Source organism: Vidua chalybeata, chromosome 28 (genome assembly GCF_026979565.1).
Source record: "Vidua chalybeata isolate OUT-0048 chromosome 28, bVidCha1 merged haplotype, whole genome shotgun sequence".
In the NCBI taxonomy this organism is placed as follows: Eukaryota; Metazoa; Chordata; class Aves; order Passeriformes; family Viduidae; genus Vidua; species Vidua chalybeata.
The window spans coordinates 1,505,176-1,524,851 of NC_071557.1; the positions used below are offsets into that span (position 1 = coordinate 1,505,176).

A 19,676-nucleotide genomic window follows, 5' to 3' on the forward strand; every position below is an offset into this window, starting at 1 on the left:
AGGTGAGCTGGGAAGGGGGGGTGTCCTTGTCCTTATCCTGGTGAATGCGGGCTCCATCCCGGTGAAGGGGTTTGTGGGGTCAGTCCCGATCCCAGGGAAGGGGTTTGTGGGATCCACCCAGATCCCAGGGAAGGGGTTTGTGGGATCCACCCAGATCCCAGGGAAGGAGTTTGTGGGGGTATCCTGATCCCAGTGAAAGGATTTGTGGGGGTATCCTGATCCCAGTGAAGGGATTTGTGGGATCCACTCAGATCCCAGGGAAGGGGTTTGTGGGGTCAGTCCTGATCCCAGGGAAGGAGTTTGTGGGATCCACCCAGATCCCAGGGAAGGGGTTTGTGGGGGTATCCTGATCCCAGTGAAAGGATTTGTGGGGTCAGTCCCGATCCCAGGGAAGGAGTTTGTGGGATCCATCCCGATCCCAGGGAAGGAGTTTGTGGGGGTATCCTGATCCCAGTGAAGGGATTTGTGGGATCCACTCAGATCCCAGGGAAGGGGTTTGTGGGGTCAGTCCTGATCCCAGGGAAGGAGTTTGTGGGATCCACCCAGATCCCAGGGAAGGGGTTTGTGGGGGTATCCTGATCCCAGTGAAAGGATTTGTGGGGTCAGTCCCGATCCCAGGGAAGGAGTTTGTGGGATCCATCCCGATCCCAGGGAAGGAGTTTGTGGGGGTATCCTGATCCCAGTGAAAGGATTTGTGGGATCCACCCAGATCCCAGGGAAGGGGTTTGTGGGGTCCATCCCGGGTGGGTTGATGCCCCCCCGGTGTGTGTGGGGTTTGTTCCCCTCCAGATGCGTGGGGTCCATCCCCATCCCGGTGCCTGGGTCCATCCCCACCAGAACCGCCCGCGGAACAATTTTAGGGCTGCGGCACCTTCCCAACCCCTCCGTCCTCCACCCTTCTCGCTCCCACCCCGCCCCATCCCGCCGGGAGCCGGAGCGGAGCCGCCGGGGGCGGGACCGGGCGGGACCGGGCGGGACCGGGCGGGACCGGGCGGGGCGGGGCCGGCGGCGCGGGCGGGGGCGGGGGCGGCGGGGCGGGAGCGGGGCCGGGAGCGGGGCCGGGAGCGGGGCCGGGGCCGGTCCCGGGGGTTCCCAGCCATGCTCAGCCGTCTGGGAGCGCTGCTGCAGCAGGCGGTGGAGACGGTGAGCGGGGCTGGGGGGGGGACACAGGAGGAACGGGACCGGAACCGGGACCGGGACCGGGGGATTCCGTGCCCCGCTGACCCCGATCCCGGTGTGAGCAGCGGGAGCCCAGCGTGGATCTGCTGGAAGCCTTCACCGAGCACTGGACGGGCATCACCGGCTACTACCTGGAGGCCACAGGTGAGTGGGGTGCGGGGAGAGGGTCCTCGTGCCCCGGGCTTGGGGGTGCTTTTGTCCCGGGATGAGGTCCCTGTTTCCCGGGATGGAGTCCTTTTTCCCGGGGCTGGGGTCTCTGCAAGGTGGGAATAAAGTCCTTGTGGTGTGGGAACAGAGTTGTGGTGTCCTGGGAGAGGTCCTTGTATCCTAAAGTAGGGTGTCCTAAGAACGGGAATGAGGTCGCTGTGCCCAAGGAGGGGGGGTCGCAGTGCTCTAGGAGGGCACCCCATTCCCTGGGACACGATCCCATATCCTGGGAGGGGACCGTGTGTCCTGGGAGAGGGTCCCTGTGTCCTAAAACAGCGTCCCCGGCCTAGGAATGACACCTGTGCCCTGGGGCGGGGGCAGGGGACACGTCCCGGGACAGGACCCCATGTCCTGGGACAAATCCCTGCACCCTGCCATGGGACCCCACGGCCTGGGACACGACCCCAGTGCACCGTGGCTGCCCTGGCACGTGGGGACAGGCCACGGGACGCCCCTTCCCAACCCCCGGCGGGATTTACCCACGCGGGGTTGGTTCTCTGCCCTGCCCCGGCACGGCGCTGGGGTCAGCACGGGGAGTTTGGGGTGGGTGGGGACGCGCTGCACCCCGGCAGCACCGGCGCAGCGCCGGGAGAGCTCCGGCCCCAATTCCCAGCCGGGGCTCGGTCCTGGCTTTGCCGGGGGGGGGGTCTCCGGTGCCCACCGGGGGAGCGGGCAGCGGCGGGCGGAGCGGGATGTCCGGCAGCGTCCTAGGCCGGAGCGGAAGCAGCTGTTCCATCCTCACATTGCCATCTAGCGTCGTTCCCGCTCCGGAGGAGCAGGATTTTAGGGATGGCACGGATCAGGGAAAAACCCCTGGCAGAACCCCACTGGCACGGCTGGCACCTCACCGGGGCATCCCTCCCGCTGCCGTGCCCGGGGGGGGCCCGCAGCAGCCCCCATCCCTGAATCCATGAATCCAGGAATCCCCGGGTCCCTGAATCTCTGAATCCCCGAATCCCCAAATCCCTGGATCCCTGGATTCTTGAATCCCTGAATCCCCAAACCCCCAAACCCCTGAATCCCCGAATCTCCAAATCCCCAAATCCCCAAATCCCCGAATCCCCAGAACCCCTGATACCCAAATCCCTGATCAAATCCCTGATCCCCGAATCCTGAATCCCCAAACCCCCGATCCCCCAAATCCCCAAATCCCCAGAACTCCCAATCCCTGAACCCTGAATCCCCAAACCCCGGATCCCCCAAATCCCCGATCCCTGAATCCCCAGAACCCCTGATCCCCCAAACCCCCAATCCCCAAACCCCCGACCCGCAAACCCCCAATCCCCAAACCCCTGACCCTCAAATCCCCAAACCCCCGATCCCCCAAACCCCCGATCCCCAATCCCCAAATCCCCGATCCCCAAATCCCCAAACCCCTGACCCCCAAATCCCCAAACCCCCGACCCCCAAACCCCTGACCCCCAAATCCCCAAACCCCCGATCCCCAAACCCCCAATCCCCAAACCCCCGATCCCCCAAACCCCTGACCCCCAAATCCCCAAACCCCCGATCCCCAATCCCCAAATCCCCGATCCCCAAAGCCCTGACACCCAAATCCCCAAATCCCCTAATCCCAAACCCTCAAATCCCCAAACCCCCGATCTCCCAAACCCCCGATCCCAAATCCCCAAATCCCCGATCCCAAAAGCCCTGACCCCCAAATCCCCTAATCCCCAATCCCCAAACCCTCAAATCCCCAAACCCCCGGTCTCCCAAACCCCCGATCCCCAATCCCCAAATCCCCGATCCCAAAAGCCCTGACCCCCAAATCCCCTAATCCCCAATCCCCAAACCCTCAAATCCCCAAACCCCCGATCCCCAAACCCCCAAATCCCCAAACCCCCAAATCCCCAAACCCCGGACCCCCAAATCCCCTAATCCCCTAATCCCCAGAACCCCCGATCCCCCAAACCCCCGTTCCCCAATCCCCAAATCCCCCATCCCCAAAGCCCTTACCCCCCAAACCTCCAAATCCCCAAACCCCCGATCCCCCAAACCCCTGACCCCCAAATCTCCTAATCCCCAATCCCCAAATCCCCCAAACCCCTGATCCCCAAACCCTCGATCCCCAAACCCCAAATCCCCAAACCCCAAATCCCTGACCCGCAAACCCCCAAACCCCTGACCCTCAAATCCCCAAACCCCGGATCCCGAAACCCCTGACCCCCAAATCCCCAAATCCCCCAACCCCCGATCCCCAAACCCCCGATTCCCAAATCCCCGAATCCTCAATCCCCTAATCCCCAAACCCCCGACCCCTCAAACCCTGACCCCCAATTCCCAAGACCCCAAACCCCCGACCCCCAAACCCCCGATCCCCCAACCCCTGACCCCCAAATACCCAAACCCCCGGTCCCCAAACCCCCGACCCCCAAACCCCCGATCCCAAACCCCCAATCCCCAAACCCCCGACCCCCAAACCCCCGATCCCCCAAACCCCCAAATCCCCTAATCCCCAATCCCCAAATCCTCAAACCCCCGACCCCCAAACCCCCGATCCCCAATCCCCAAATCCCCAAATCCCCTAATCCCCAATCCCCAAATCCCCAAACCCCTGACCCCCAAACCCCCAAATCCCCTAATCCCCAATCCCCAAATCCCCCAAACCCCCGATCTCCCAAACCCCCGATCCCCAATCCCCAAATCCCCGATCCCAAAAGCCCTGACCCCCAAATCCCCTAATCCCCAATCCCCAAACCCCCAACCCCCAAACCCCCAAACCCCCAAATCCCCTAATCCCCAATCCCCAAACCCCCGACCCCCAAACCCCCAAACCCCCGATCCCAAACCCCCAAATCCCCAAACCCCCGATCCCAAACCCCCAAATCCCCAATCCCCAAATCCCCAATCCCCAAATCCCCGATCCCCAAAGCCCTGACCCCCCAAACCTCCAAATCCCCAAACCCCCGATCCCAAACCCCCAAATCCCCAAACCCGCGACCCCCAAATCCCCGATCCCAAACCCCAAATCCCCAACCCCCAAACCCCAAATCCCCAATCCCCAAATCTGCAAACCCCTGACCACCAAATCCCCTAATCCCCAATCCCCAAACCCCCGATCCCCCAAACCCCTGACCCCCAAATCTCCTAATCCCCAATCCCCAAATCCCCCAAACCCCCTAATCCCCAGAACCCCCGATCCCCCAAACCCCCGATCCCAAACCCCCAAATCCCCAATCCCCAAACCCCCGATCCCCAAACCCCCGATCCCAAACCCCCAATCCCCAAACCCCTGATCCCCAAACCCCAAATCCCCAAACCCCGACCCCCAAATCTCCTAATCCCCAAACCCCCGATCCCCAAACCCCCAAATCCCCAAACCCCAAATCCCTAATCCCCAATCCCCAAACCCCCAACCCCCAAACCCCCGATCCCAAACCCCCAAATCCCCAATCCCCAAACCCCCAACCCCCAAACCCCCGATCCCCAAACCCCCAAATCCCCAAACCCCCGATCCCAAACCCCCAAATCCCCAAACCCCCAAATCCCTAATCCCCAAATCCCCAAACCCCCGATCCCAAACCCCCAAATCCCCAAATCCCCAAACCCCCAAATCCCCAAACCCCCAACCCCCAACCCCCCGATCCCCAAACCCCCAAATCCTCAATCCCCAAACCCCCAAACCCCAAATCCCCAATCCCCAATCCCCAAATCCCCCAAACCCCTAATCCCCAAACCCCAAATCCCCAAACCCCCGACCCCCAAATCCCCGATCCCCAAACCCCCAAATCCCCAAACCCCCGATCCCCAAACCCCCAAATCCCCAAACCCCCGATCCCAAACCCCCAACCCCCAAACCCCCGATCCCCAAACCCCCAAATCCTCAATCCCCAAACCCCCAACCCCCAAACCCCAAATCCCCAAACCCCGGACCCCCAAACCCCCGATCCCAAACCCCCAAATCCCCAAACCCCCGATCCCCAAACCCCAAATCCCCAATCCCCCGATCCCCCAAACCCCCAAACCCCCGCTCCGGGGCCGCCAGCTGCCGCTTCCCGCAGACGAGAGCGTTCCGGCGCGGCGCACCGACATCCCGTGGCGCCTGCGGCAGCTCTTGGACATCCTGGCGCACGAGGAGAGGCAGCGCCCGGCGCGGGACGCGGGGCCGTGCCTCGAGTACCTGCTGCAGCACAAACTGCTGGAAACGCTGGCCACGCTGGGAAAGGCGGAGGTGAGCCCCGGAACCGGGAAAATCCCTCGGGAAAGGCTCACCTCCGGCACCCGGGACAATCCCTCGGGAGCGGCTCACCGAGCCCGCAGCTCCTTTGCGGGGTGCCCCGCCAAATCCTTTCACTTTCGGAGCGGTTTTTTTTAACAAGAGAACGGGGGTTTGTGAAGTGTGAGGTGCTCACAGGGCTTGGGGTTTTTTTGGGGGGAAAATCGACTTTTTTTTTTTTAGAGGGTAATTGGCCTTTTTTGGGGAAAATCGGCTTTTTTTGGAGGGTAAATGGGAGGAAAATTGGCTTTTTTTGGAGGGTAATTGGCCTTTTTTGGGGAAAATCGGCTTTTTTTAGAGGGTAATTGGGGGGAAATTGGCTTTTTTTGGAGGGTAATTGGCCTTTTTTGGGGAAAATCGGCTTTTTTTAGAGGGTAATTGGGGGGAGATTTGGCTTTTTTTTGGAGGGTAATTGTCATTTTGGGGAAAATTGGCTTTTTTGGGGGGGAAATTGGCTTTTTTTGGAGGGTATTTGGCCTTTTTGGGGGAAAATTGGCTTTTTTTGGAGGGTAATTGGCCTTTTTGGGGAAAATTGGCTTTTTTTTGGAGGGTAATTGGCCTTTCTGGGGAAAAACGGCTTTTTTGGGGGGAAATTGGCTTTTTTTGGAGGGTATTTGGCCTTTTTGGGGGAAAATTGGCTTTTTTTTAGAGGGTAATTGGCCTTTTTGGGGAAAATTGCCTTTTTGGGGGGGGGTAATTGGTCTTTTGGGGGAAAATTGGCTTTTATGGGGGGGGAAATTGGCTTTTTTGGAGGGTATTTGGCCTTTTTGGGGGGAAATTGACTTTTTTGGAGGGTAATTGGCCTTTTTGGGGGAAAATAAAAATAAATCAAAATATCTGGCACTAGGATGAAGTGCCAGGTGTGGGGAAAAAAAGTAAACATTTCCCAAATACCTAACAAATATAACATCTCTGCTGTCCCTTTGCTGCTCATAGGAGCAACAAGGCCCTTAAAATAGATTTTTATTCAAATGGGAGTGGAAACACGCCGGTCCTTTGGCACCCAGGAGGATTTGGGAAATGGGAAATAATCCCCCAGATTTTTTTTTTTTTTTTTTTTTAAATTTTGACGCAGCGAATTGAGTTAAAGCCCCGATTGCTAAAGGGAAGGGGGGGCGGGGGATCGTTTGGGGCAGCTCGAGGGAAATGGGGGCACGTGGCTGACCGCTGTCCCCGTGTCCCCGTGCCCAGTATCCCCCTGGCATGAGGCAGCAGGTCCTGCTCTTCTTCAGCCGCCTGCTGGGCCAGCTGCAGCACCCGCTCCTGCACTACCTCAACGTCCACCGGCCCGTGCAGGTGAGCTGCCACCTGTCCCCGGGAGGTGCCACCCCATGGGGGACGGGGTGGCACTGCCACATCGCCATCCCCGCCCCTCCTCCTCCAGAAGCTGCTCCAGCTCAGCGGGGACCGCCTGGGCTCCGGCGCCGAGAAGGAGGAGGTGCAGCTCGCCGCCGTCCTCTGCGCCAAAATCCGGCAGGATGCCAGCCTGCTGCCCTATGTCCTGGAGGTGGGACAGGGCAGGGTGCCCCGCGGGGTTCGGGCTCCTGTCTTTGGGGTTTTGGAGCCTCTTTGCAGCCTCCTCCCTGCCACAAAACTCCTCCTCCTCCTCCTCCTCGGAAACTCCTCCTCCTCGGAGGAGGAAGGTGGTGGTTACGATGCTTTGCTGCTCTTCCTCCTCTCCCAGGGAAAGAGCATCCTGAACGGGAGGAGAGCCGCGGAGAGCAGCAGGGAGGAGGGTTTGGAGCATCGCCCGGGCGCCGCTGCCAGCTGCCCTCCTGCCCAGCCCTCCCCGCCGCGCAGGGACGGCGACCTCGTCACCTGCCTGGTGGCGCTGTGCCGGAGCAAGGTACGGCCGCGGGGGTGGCACCGCAGGGACAGCGGGCAGTGCCAGGCGCGTGGCGACCCCTGTGCCCTCCTCCTCTTCCTCGCAGAAGAGCCGGGTGGCGCTGAAGGCTCGGGAGAACCTGCTGCTTCTGGCGGGGCTGTCCCAGGAGGCGGCTGCCACCTGCCTGGCGCGGGGCAGTGCCCTGTGCCAGCTGCTCACGGGCCACCTCTGTGAGCTGTACGGCGCCGTGCCCGCTGGCACCGACCCCGCCGACGTCCTGGCCATGGACAGGGCCAGCTGGAGGTGAGAGGGCGCTGGGCTGGGGGTCCCAGGTGCCAGCCAGGCGGTGTCACAGCGCCGCGTTCTCCATCCCGTGCAGGTCGCAGGGGGATGGTGCCGGGGACGGGGGTTTCCCGGGGAAGGAGAGCCTGGCTGAGTTCCTGGGCTGGCTGGACTTCCTGGATGAGCTGGTGATGGGCGCCCACCCGGTGAGAACCACGGGATTCATTCATCTGGGGATTAATTCGGGCCTGATCCCCACCTTGTCCCCAGCCCAGAGCTCCGAGTGCCACCTCCAGGGATGGCGACTCCACCACTTCCCTGGGCAGCCCCATTCCAACATCCAATCACCCTTTCTGTGGAGAAATTCTTCCTGATCCAACCTAAACCTCCCTGGGTGCAGCTTAAGGCTGTGTCCTCTTCTCCTGGGGGGTCCCCACTCTCAGCCCCTCCCTCCCCTGCCCCAGCTCGTGGCCGATGCCATCACCGAGGCCGTGGAGGAGAAGTTTTTCCAGGGAATCCTGCAGCCGCAGCTCCTGCAGATGTGAGTGACCCCAGCTGGGGAGCTCTGCTCCTCAGGACCCCCTCGGAGCCAGGAGTTCCCCTTTTTCCCTGGACAACCCCCCCGCCTTGCCCACCCCGCAGGTCGGAGCTGGCCGTGCTGGGCGCCACGGCCGTGCTGACGGGGACGGTGCGGCAGCTCCGCGCGCCCGCCCTGCTCCACCGCCTCGTCCTCTTCCTGCTGGGGCCCCAGCGGCACCCCGAGACCCCCGGGGACGCCCCCCACCCCCTGCGGGCGCAGCTCATCGACCGCTGCGACCACCTGTGCGACGAGGTGAGCTCACCTGGGCGGGCTGGGCGGGCAGCGCCGGCAGTGCCGGGGGTCTCACCCTGCCGGCCGCGCCCAGATCAGCCTGGCCAGCCTGCGGCTCTTCGAGGAGCTCCTGCGGAAGCCCCACGAGCACGTGGCTCACAACCTGGTGCTGCGGAACCTGGAGGCCAGGGCTTACCTGCAGCGCGGCCCCCACGCCCCCGAGGAGCGCGGGCCCCCCGAGACGGACCCCGAGGAGGACGGGCTGTGAGCGAGGGGGGCTGGGGCAGGGCGAGGGGGGCGGCCCCCACTGCCCGCCCCGCTAACGCTGACCCCGCGCAGGGACCTGGAGGAGGATCCCTATTTCAGCGATGGATTCCCAGACAGCTTTGGGGCGGCGAAAAATCCTTCCCCGGCATCGACCCCGCTGGGGAAGGGGCAAGTGAGCGAGGTGGTCAGCAGGTAGGGGTTTGGAGGGGCATTGTAAAATGCAGGTGAACCCAGTGGGAAGAAACGCTGATGTCCAACTTCAGAAGGCTGAATGATTTCTTTATTATAACTACACTATAATACGTTAATATACTATTTAAAGGAGGTACTAAAACTACAAACCTACTTCTAACTACCAAATCTAACTCACAACTTGTGACCCTCTCTGAGAGTCCAGCCACAGGTGGGTTGGGTTGGGTTGGATTGGATTGGATTGGATTGGGTTGGATTGGGTTGGATTGGGTTGGGTTGGGTTGGATTGGGTTGGGTTGGATTGGATTGGGTTGGGTTGGGTTGGGTTGGATTGGATTGGACTCAGTTGGATTGGATTGGATCGGACTGGATTGGATTGGATCGGACTGGATTGGGTTGGATTGGATTGGATTGGATTGGATTGGATTGGGTTGGATTGGATTGGATTGGATTGGATTGGATTGGGTTGGATTGGGTTGGATTGGATTGGATTGGGTTGGATTGGATTGGATTGGATTGGATTGGATTGGCCATCAGGCTCAAACAATCCTCCCCAGAATCCAACCAAGCAATCACCCCAGGTAAACAATTCTCCAGACACATTCCACATGGGGAAAAAACAAAGAGCAGAAAATAAAAAATATTTTCTCTTTCTCTCTCTCTGTACACCTCTATAAAAAATCCTGAGGGGGAGAGAGAGAGAGAGAGAAATGTGCTTGCCACAGAGGGGCTGGCCTGGAATAGGGGGGCTGCATCCTCCTGCCCCCATCCTCTCCTCCCTCTCTTCCAGCTTCCTGTGCCTGGTCCCCGAGGAGGCCAAGACCTCCTCGTGCATGGAGGAGGGCGGATACGACACCTACGTGCACGATGCCCTGGGCATGGTGGGTGCCTGGGGGGGGTCCCCAGCCTGCTGGTGGCTGTCCCCGCTGTGGCTCTCAGCCGCTGTCACCCCCGGCCAGGTCCAGGCGTGCCGTGCCAGCGCGGCCCCGTGGGGGTGGCCCTCGTCGCCCCGGCCCCTGGACTCCTGTCACCCCGGCGTGGCTTTTTACGAGGGACACTTCCTCAAGGTGCTGTTTGACCGCATGAGCCGGATCCTGGATCAGGTACCAGGAGTACACCTGGGTGCCCACCGGGCTCTGCCCCGTGCCCCCCCCCCCCCCACCCTCCCCAGGACCCCCATCGTGGCGACAAAGCGGCCGAAAGCATCACCTTGCTGGGGCTGTGCTCAGAGCGAGGGGATGGTGGGGGGGTCACCCCCACACCAGGTCCTGAGCATCCCCCCCCCCCCCCCAACCATGCCAGCCCTACAGCCTGAACCTGCAGGTGACCTCGGTGCTGTCCCAGCTGGCCGCCCTGCCCCACCCCCACCTCCACGAGTACCTGCTGGACCCCTACCTCAACCTGGCCCCCGGCTGCCGCTCGCTCTTCTCCGTCCTCGTCAGGGTAATGTCACCCACTGGGGGGTGGGGACACGGGGACACCCCCAGGCTGGGGGGGGTGACTCTCTCCTCCCTCCCCAGGTGATCGGGGACCTGATGCAGCGGCTCCAGCGCGTGCCCCACTTCAGGGCCAAGCTGCTCCTGGTGCGCCGGCAGCTCCTGGGGCTGGTGCCGGGAGAGCAGTGAGTGCCCCAAAATGCCCTTTTGGGGAGGGGTTGTACCCCACAGACACCCCCCCCCACACACATCGCTCATGTCCCCGCAGGATGGATCACACGGTGCTCTTCAAGGGGGTGGTGGTGCTGGAGGAGTTCTGCAAGGAGCTGGCTGCCATCGCCCTGGTCAAGGGGCCACCCGAGGGGCCACCCTGAGCCCTTCCCTGAGCTCCCCCTCTTCGGCCGGGCTCTGGTGGCCTCTGGGCATGGCCCAGCCCGCGTTCTGGTGGCCCTGCAGTAGCCAGGAATGGCCGTGGCACCGCGGGAAGGACCTCGAGGAGGCGCCGAGTCCTTCGCTGTCGCCTCGGCCAGCCCCGAGGTGTCACCACGTGCCCGTGCTGGGTGCGGGGCCGCGGCTGCCGTGGCTCCTCCTGGGTGGTGGTTCCTGCTCCCCCCGCGCTGTCGGAGCTGCCCCCAACCCCCCAAGGCTCCAGCAGGGAATTTTTAGGCAATAATGGGGCGTGTGGGACACAACCCCCCCCCCCTTCCCTCAGCGGCAAGGACTCGATTGTCCCCTGCCCTGGCTCCGTGGCAGGGGGAGTGTGACATGTGTGACATGTGTGACATGTCTGTGTGCGACGTGTGTGTGTGTGTGTGTGCGCTCTGGTGGGGGACTGTCCCCCCAGACCCCGCAAAGCCCCTCCCCAGGGTGATGGGACTCTGCTCCAATAAAGCTGTGACTCAGCACCACCTCCTGTGCCCCTTCCCAAACATCCCAAAACCCCACTCTGCATTTCCCCCAAACAGCCCCAAACCCCACTCTGCATTTTCCCCCAAACATCCCAAAACCCCACTCCCCATTTTCCCTAAACCCACTCTCCATTTCCCCCAAACACCCCCAAACCCCACTCCCCATTTTCCCCAAATACCCCCAAACCCCACTCCCCATTTTCCCCCCAAACTTCCCCAAAACCCTACCGCCCATTTCCCTCCAACACCCCCAAACCCCACTCCTCATTTTCCCCCAAACACCCCAAAACCCCACTGTGCATTGTCCCCCAACACCCCACACCCCACTCTCCATTTCCCCAAACACCCCAAAACCCCACTCTGCATTTTCCCCAAAACACCCCAAACCCCACTCTCCATTTCCCCCGAACACCTGAAACCCCACTCCCCATTTTCCCCAAACCCACTCCCCATTTTCCCCCAAAACCCCACTGCCCATTTTCCCCCCAAAACCCCACTCCCCATTTTCCCCCCAAAACCCCACTGCCCATTTTCCCCAAACCCACTGCCCATTTTCCCCCCAAAACCCCACTGCCCATTTTCCCCCCAAAACCTCACTCCCCATTTTCCCCCCAAACCCCACTGCCCATTTTCCCCCCAAACCCCACTGCCCATTTCCCCCCACACCCCACTCCCAACCGCAGCCGGGGGCAGGGAAGCAGCAGCAGCAGCAGCAGCCGCGTTGATTTTATTTCTGCTCCCAGCACCCCCAGACCACAACCCAGCCCCGCAGCACCCCCCAACCAAGGGCAGCACATCCCGGGGCTCCCCCTTCGGCACAGCCGCGCCCTCTCGCCCCCCCCATTCCCGAATCCATCCTTTCCTAACTCCGGACGGGCACGGTGGCACGGAGCCTGTGCAGGACGCGGCCCCGCAGCCCCTCGTCCCGCACGGGCCACCAGCGCAGCGCGGCGTCGCGGGGCTCGGGGGGCCGCTCCCGCTGCCTCCCCGGGGGCACGCTCAGCAGCACGTTGAAGCAGATGCCATCGGTGTCCCCGGAGCCCCCGGGGCGGTGCTGCAGCCCCAGCAGCCCCAGAGCCGCGGGCTGCGGCTCCCAGGCCAGGCGGTCCCGCAGCAGCCGCAGCAGCGGCGGGCGCAGCCCCGCACGCAGCTCGGAGGGCGACGTGCCGCAGGCCACCACGGGCAGGTGCGGGGTGCCGGCGGTGGCCAGCAGCAGCCACAGGTCGCCGGCGGCGTTGGCGAAGGGCAGCAGGAGGCGCAGGCAGAGCGGGGAGCAGGGCAGCTCCCGCGGCAGCGTCGGGGGGTGCGCGGGGCTCCGGCGGTAGCGGGCGGCCAGCTCCAGCACGGGCAGGATGTCCGGCGAGCGCAGCGGCAGCGAACGCGGGTCCCCGGGCCACCAGGTGGCTTGGAGGGACTCGGCGTCCGCCTCCTCGAGGGTCTTCAGGGTCCCACCTGTGCGCACAGGAGTTGGGGGGGACAGCGGGACGGGACTGAGAGGGGACACTGGTGTGGCATTGAGACCCCCCCGAGGTGGCCTGAGAGGGGACACTGGTGTGGCATTGAGACCCCCCCGAGGTGGCCTGAGAGGGGACACTGGTGGCCCTGCGTGGGGGCTGGGGGGTGGTGGCAGGGGACAGCAATGGCCTGGCACAAAGGTGCTAAAATCCATCACGGGGTTTGCAGGGGACACCAGAGAGCTGGCACAAAGGTGGCAGGGGACACTGACCTGGGCACGGGGGAGGGGTGGGGACACCGATACCCACCATGGGACTGGCAGGGGACAGGGAGACCCATCATGGGGGTGCCACTTGCCACCCTGGGGCTGGCAGGGGACAGGGACACCCACACAGGGGTGCCACTTCCCATCATGGGGGGCTGGCAGGGGACAGGGACACCCATCATGGGGCTGGCAGGGAACAGGGACAGGGACACCCATCATGGAACCGGCAGGGGACAGGGAGACCCATCATGGGGGTGCCACTTATCACAGGAGTGGCAGGGGACAGGGACACCCATCATGGAGATGCCATTTTCAATTATGGGGCTGGCAAGGGACAGGGACACCCACACAGGGGTGCCACTTCCCATCATGGGGGGCTGGCAGGGGACAGGGATACCCATCATGGGGGTGCCACTTGCCACCCTGGGGCTGGCAGGGGACAGGGATACCCATCATGGAGATGCCATTTTCGATTATGGAACTGTCAGGGGACAGGGACACCCACCACGGGGCCAGCTGGGGATGCTCCCCCCAAGCCCCCCGTGCCCCTCGCAGCCCCACAGACCTGTGGCCCGTGCCAGGAAGGCGAAGCGGATCCAGGCCGGGCCCCTCTCCTCCAGCGCCAGCAGCGTGAGGGGCTCGCAGTCCAGCCCCGACTCCTCCCGCACCTCCCTCCGCAGCGCCGCCACGATGCCCTCGCCCGGCTCCATGCGGCCCGCGGGGAGGTACCAGCGGCCCCGGCACTCGGGCTTGGCCTCCTGCACCAGCAGCACCGCGTCCTGCGGGCGGGACGGGGGCACTGGGGCACTGGGGCGGGACTGGGGATACTGGGGGCACTGGGGCGGGACTGGGGGGACTGGGGGTACTGAGGGCATGGGGCGGGACTGGGGGGACTGGGGGGACTGGGGGCACGGGGCTGGACTGGGGGGACTGGGGGTACTGCGGGCACAGGGCGGGACGGGGGGACTGGGGCGGGACTGGGGATACTGGGGGCACTGGGGCGGGACTGGGGGGACTGGGGATACTGGGGGTACTGGGGCGGGACTGGGGGGACTGGGGGCACTGAGGGCATGGGGCGGGACTGGGGGGACTGGGGTGACTGGGGGCACTGGGTGGGACTGGGGGGACTGGGGGTACTGGGGGCACTGGGTGGGACTGGGGGCACGGGGCGGGACTGGGGGCACGGGGGGCACGGGGGCGGGAATGGGGCTACTGGGGAGAAAGGGTGGCTGGACTGGAGCCACTGGGGGGCACTGGGGGAATGGCCTGGCTGCACTGGGGGGCACTGGGGGGCACCGGGGGAATGGCCTGGCTGCACTGGGGGGCACTGGGGGGCACCGGGGGAATGGCCTGGCTGCACTGGGGGGCACTGGGGGGCACCGTGGGAATGGCCTGGCTGCACTGGGGGGCACTGGGGGGCACCGGGGGAATGGCCTGGCTGCACTGGGGGGCACTGGGGGGCACTGGGGGGCACCGGGGCCGGGGGCTGCCTCACCTCCTGGTTGAAGAGCACGGCCAGCACGACGTAGCAAACGTTCCTGCCCAGGCGGACGGGCCCGGGGGGCGCGGGGGACCCCTCGAAAGTCGCCCCCACGTCCCAGGCGCCTCCATCCAGCACCGCCTCCAGCTCCGGCAGCGGCGCGTCCCCCATGGGGGCGGGGGTCCCGCGGCAGCTGCGGGCGGCAGCGGGGCCGGCTCAGGGCGTGGCGGGGTTTTGGGGGGGCGAGGGGACCCCCCAGAGGTGCAGGCGAGGGGACAGAGAGCGGCGGCGCCGGGGGGGCTGCAGGGGGTGGTGAGGGAGGGGCTCCGGCGATTGTGGGGTGCACGGGGAGGGGGGCTCAGGGGTGCTGGGGGAGGGGAAGGGTCTGCTGGACTGGGGGATGTGCAGGGGGGTGTAAATGGGGAGGGGTCTGCTGGGCCGGGGGGGGGGCGTAGCACGGGAAGAGCTCGGCGGCCTTGGCGACGCAGGGGGGGGTGCAGAGGGGAAGGGGCGGCTGGACTGGGGGACCCCCGGGGGGGCGTAGGCGGGGAGGGGCTCAGGGGTCGCTTTGGGCAGCCGGGGGGGGCTGCGGTAGGACAGGGGCTGGCCGGACTGGGGCAGGCACGGGGGGGCGCAGGACGGGAAGGGCTGGCTGGACTGGGGGGGGCACAGGGCGGCGGGAGGGAAGAGCTGGCGGGATTTGGGGGGCCGGGGGGGGCTGCGGTACGAGAAGGGCTGGCTGGACTGCAGGATGCACGGGAAGCTGAAGGAGGTGAAGGGCTGGCTGGACTGCAGGATACTGGGAGAGAAAGGCTGGCCGGACTGGAGGATACTGGGGGGAAAGGGGTAGCTGGACTGGTGGTTACTGGGGGGAAAGGGCTGGCCAGACTGGAAAATACTGGGAGGAAAAGGCTGGCCAGACTGGAAGATACTGGGAGGAAAGGGCTGGCTGGATTGGAAGATACTGGGAGGAAATTGTTGGCTGGACTGGAAGATACTGGGAGAGAAGGGCTGGCCAGACTGGAAGATACTGGGAGGAAATGGTTGGCTGGACTGGAGGATACTGGGGGAAAAGGGGTAGCTGGACTGGTGGTTACTGGGAGGAAAAGGCTGGCCGGACTGGAGGGTACTGGTGGGGAAGGGCTGGCCGGACTGGAGGATACTGGTGGGGAAGGGCTGGCCGGACTGGGGATACTGGTGGGGAAGGGCTGGCCGGACTGGGGGATACTGGGGGGGAAGGGCTGGCCGGACTGGAGGGTACTGGGGGGGAAGGGCTGGCCGGACTGGGGGATACTGGTGGGGAAGGGCTGGCCGGACTGGAGGGTACTGGTGGGGAAGGGCTGGCCGGACTGGGGGATACTGGTGGGGAAGGGCTGGCCGGACTGGAGGGTACTGGTGGGGAAGGGCTGGCCGGACTGGGGGATACTGGTGGGGAAGGGCTGGCCGGACTGGGGGATACTGGTGGGGAAGGGCTGGCCGGACTGGAGGGTACTGGTGGGGAAGGGCTGGTCGGACTGGGGGATACTGGTGGGGAAGGGCTGGCCGGACTGGAGGGTACTGGTGGGGAAGGGCTGGCCGGACTGGAGGGTACTGGTGGGGAAGGGCTGGCCGGACTGGAGGGTACTGGTGGGGAAGGGCTGGCCGGACTGGGGGATACTGGTGGGGAAGGGCTGGCCGGACTGGGGGATACTGGTGGGGAAGGGCTGGCCGGACTGGAGGGTACTGGTGGGGAAGGGCTGGTCGGACTGGGGGATACTGGTGGGGAAGGGCTGGCCGGACTGGAGGGTACTGGTGGGGAAGGGCTGGCCGGACTGGAGGGTACTGGTGGGGAAGGGCTGGCCGGACTGGAGGGTACTGGTGGGGAAGGGCTGGCCGGACTGGGGGATACTGGTGGGGAAGGGCTGGCCGGACTGGAGGGTACTGGTGGGGAAGGGCTGGCCGGACTGGGGGATACTGGTGAGGAAGGGCTGGCCGGACTGGGGGATACTGGTGGGGAAGGGCTGGCCGGACTGGAGGGTACTGGTGGGGAAGGGCTGGCCGGACTGGGGGATACTGGTGAGGAAGGGCTGGCCGGACTGGGGGATACTGGTGGGGAAGGGCTGGCCGGACTGGGGGATACTGGTGGGGAAGGGCTGGCCGGACTGGGGGATACTGGTGGGGAAGGGCTGGCCGGACTGGAGGGTACTGGTGGGGAAGGGCTGGCCGGACTGGGGGATACTGGTGGGGAAGGGCTGGCCGGACTGGAGGGTACTGGTGGGGAAGGGCTGGCCGGACTGGGGGATACTGGTGGGGAAGGGCTGGCCGGACTGGGGGATACTGGTGGGGAAGGGCTGGCCGGACTGGGGATACTGGTGGGGAAGGGCTGGCCGGACTGGGGGATACTGGTGGGGAAGGGCTGGCCGGACTGGGGCGCACTGGGAGGATACGGCCGGCTGGACTGGGGGATGCCCGGGCTGGGGTAGAAGAGCTCGCCGGGCTGGGGGGTGCCGGGGGGGCTGGAGCTGGGGGGGGGACGGGGGGGTCCCAGGGCGGGAGGGGCTGCAGGGCGCGCTGGGGGAGGGGCTGCTCCCAGCCTGGGGGGCACGGGGGGCACGGGGGGCACGGGGGACACGGGGGCGAGCTGGGCTGCAGGGTGCAGGGGGGGGCTGGGGGTGCGCTAGGGGCGGGGGACTGGGGGGGCTACAGGGGAGGGTTTGGGGGGGCTACAGGGGAGGGTCTGGGGGGCTACGGGGGAGGGTTTGGGGGGGCTACAGGGAGGGTTTGGGGGGTGCAATGAGGGTTTCGGGGTGCAATGAAGGTTTGGGGGGCTACAATGAGGGTTTGGGGGTGCAATGAGGGTTTGGGGGTGCAATGAGGGTTTGGGGGGTGCAATGAGGGTTTGGGGGTGCAGTGAGGGTTTGGGGGGTGCAATGAGGGTTTGGGGGTGCAGTGAGGGTTTGGGGGGCTACAATGAGGGTTTGGGGGGTGCAATGAGGGATTGGGGGGCCACAATGAGGATTTGGGGGTGCAGTGAGGGTTTGGGGGGTGCAGTGAGGATTTGGGGGTGCAGTGAGGGTTTGGGGGGTGCAGTGAGGATTTGGGGGTGCAATGAGGGTTTGGGGGTGCAATGAAGGTTTGGGGGGCTACAATGAGGGTTTGGGGGTGCAGTGAGGGTTTGGGGGCTGCACTGAGGGTTTGGGGGTGCAATGAGGGTTTGGGGGGTGCAATGAGGGTTTGGGGGTGCAGTGAGGGTTTGGGGGGTGCAATGAGGGTTTGGGGGGCTGCAATGAGGATTTGGGGGGCTGCAATGAGGGTTTGGGGGCTGCAATGAGGGTTTGGGGGTGCAATGAGGGTTTGGGGGGTGCAATGAGGGTTTGGGGGGCTACAATGAGGGTTTGGGGGGCTACAGGGGAGGGTTTGGGGGTTGCAGTAAAGGAGGGGTTTGGGGGGGGCTACGGGAGGATTTGGGGGCTACAGGGGAGCGTTTTGGGGGGACTACAGGGCGCAATTAAGGGAGGGTTTGGGGGGCTGCAGGGAAGGGTTTGGGGGGCTGCAATGAGGGTTTGGGGCTGCGATAAGGGGAGGGTTTGGGGGGGCTAAAGTGGGAGGGTTTGGGGGGGGCTACAGGGCGCAGGAAGAAAATGGGTAGGGGGTGCAATAAAGGTTTGGGGGGTGCAGTAAAGGAAGGGTTTGGGGGGGGCTACAGGGCGCAGTTAAGGGAGGGTTTAGGGGGTGCAGTAAGAGCAGGGCTTGGGGGGGCTACAGGAGGAAAATGGGTTGGGGGGCTGCAGTAAATTTTGGGGGGCTACGGGCTGCTCTACGGAGGCTGCAATAAAGATGTGGGGGTCCGCAATGCGGGCACGGTTTTTTGGGGGGGGGGGGCTGCAGCAAGGCTCGGGGCGAGGGGGGGGGGGCTGCACTAAGGACGCGCGGGATGCAGAAAGAGTCGGGGGGCTGCGGGAAGGGGGGTGGGCTGCAAGGAGCATCAGGAGCATGGGGAGGGGGCTGCAGGAAGCGCCAGGAGGATGCGATAGGGCTGCAGTAAGAGTGGGGGGGCCGCAGAGAAGCTCGGGGGGGTGCAGCAGCAGCGGGGGCGGCTCCGGGGGTCGCCGGGCGAGCTCCGGGACCCCGCCGCCCCCCGCCCCCGGCCCGCGCATGCGCCGCGCACTCACCGCGCCGGGGCTCCGCCGCGCCGGCCCCGCCCCCTTGCTCGCCGCCTATTGGTCATGCCGCCGGCGCGGCTCGCTGCTCATTGGTTGAGCCTGCTGCCACTCACGTCGGGCGGGACTTGGCCTTAAAGGGGCCGCGTGGGAGCGTGGCGCAGAGTTAATTAGGCGGGGTTAATTAGGCGGCGCTGATTCTGCGGGGGTCATCGCATGGTGCCCATCGCCTCTTGTTCATAGCCCAGTGCCCTTTGGCCAGTGCACATTGCCCGGTGTTAATTAATTGCCCGGTGCCCATTGCTGGGCGTTAATTAATTGCCCAGTGCCCATTGCTGGGCGTTAATTAATTGCCCCGTGCTAATTGCCCGGCGGTGTTGGGTCGTTTTGCTCCATGGGACAGGATGGAGCAGGCTCTGGGCCTGCCATGGGATGGTGGTGGTGAGGCTGGAGCACCCTCGGACCCGAGGGGATGGAGGGGAATGAAGGGAGAGCACCCCTGACCCCAATGGGATGGGGGGAATGAAGGGAGAGCACCCCTGACCCAAATGGGATGGAGAGGGGGTGAGGGGAGAGCACCCCTGACCCCAATGGGATGGGGGGAATGAAGGGAGAGCACCCCTGACCCCAATGGGATGGGGGGAATGAAGGGAGAGCACCCCTGACCCCAATAGGATGAAAAGGGGATGAAGGGAGAGCACCCCTGACCCCAATGGGATGAAAAGGGGATGAAGGGAGAGCACCCCTGACCCCAATAGGATGAAAAGGGGATGAAGGGAGAGCACCCCTGACCCCAATAGGATGAAAAGGGGATGAAGGGAGAGCACCCCTGACCCCAATAGGATGAAAAGGGGATGAAGGGAGAGCACCCCTGACCCCAATAGGATGAAAAGGGGATGAAGGGAGAGCACCCCTGACCCCAATAGGATGAAAAGGGGATGAAGGGAGAGCACCCCTGACCCCAATAGGATGAAAAGGGGATGAAGGGAGAGCACCCCTGACCCCAATGGGATG

The 19,676-nt window shown here is 64.3% G+C and overlaps 3 protein-coding genes across 3 annotated transcripts; 1 reads left to right on the plus strand and 2 right to left on the minus strand.

Moving 5' to 3' along the window:
- The first annotated feature begins 1,064 nt into the window (after positions 1 to 1,064).
- Positions 1,065 to 11,323, plus strand: FHIP2B (FHF complex subunit HOOK interacting protein 2B). Its single transcript, XM_053966677.1, has 17 exons — positions 1,065 to 1,143; positions 1,245 to 1,323; positions 5,388 to 5,557; positions 6,794 to 6,898; positions 6,987 to 7,109; positions 7,287 to 7,448; positions 7,534 to 7,730; positions 7,807 to 7,915; positions 8,174 to 8,250; positions 8,352 to 8,541; positions 8,615 to 8,784; positions 8,860 to 8,979; positions 9,770 to 9,860; positions 9,939 to 10,082; positions 10,282 to 10,422; positions 10,500 to 10,600; positions 10,684 to 11,323. The coding sequence occupies exons 1-17, from the start codon at positions 1,099 to 1,101 to the stop codon at positions 10,787 to 10,789; spliced, it is 2,130 nt and encodes a 709-aa protein (XP_053822652.1). The 5' UTR covers positions 1,065 to 1,098; the 3' UTR covers positions 10,790 to 11,323.
- Positions 11,324 to 12,103: 780 nt separating this feature from the next.
- On the minus strand, positions 12,104 to 18,696 carry NUDT18 (nudix hydrolase 18). The gene is made up of 4 exons (XM_053966695.1): positions 18,675 to 18,696; positions 14,539 to 14,716; positions 13,609 to 13,822; positions 12,104 to 12,775 (listed from the first exon to the last, which is right to left on the minus strand). The coding sequence occupies exons 2-4, from the start codon at positions 14,692 to 14,694 to the stop codon at positions 12,186 to 12,188; spliced, it is 960 nt and encodes a 319-aa protein (XP_053822670.1). The 5' UTR covers positions 14,695 to 14,716; positions 18,675 to 18,696; the 3' UTR covers positions 12,104 to 12,185.
- On the minus strand, positions 15,528 to 18,659 carry LOC128800824 (uncharacterized). The gene is made up of 2 exons (XM_053966268.1): positions 18,560 to 18,659; positions 15,528 to 17,073 (listed from the first exon to the last, which is right to left on the minus strand). Exons 1-2 carry the CDS (start codon positions 18,657 to 18,659, stop codon positions 15,617 to 15,619), a joined length of 1,557 nt encoding a protein of 518 aa, XP_053822243.1. The 3' UTR covers positions 15,528 to 15,616.
- Positions 18,697 to 19,676: the final 980 nt, after the last annotated feature.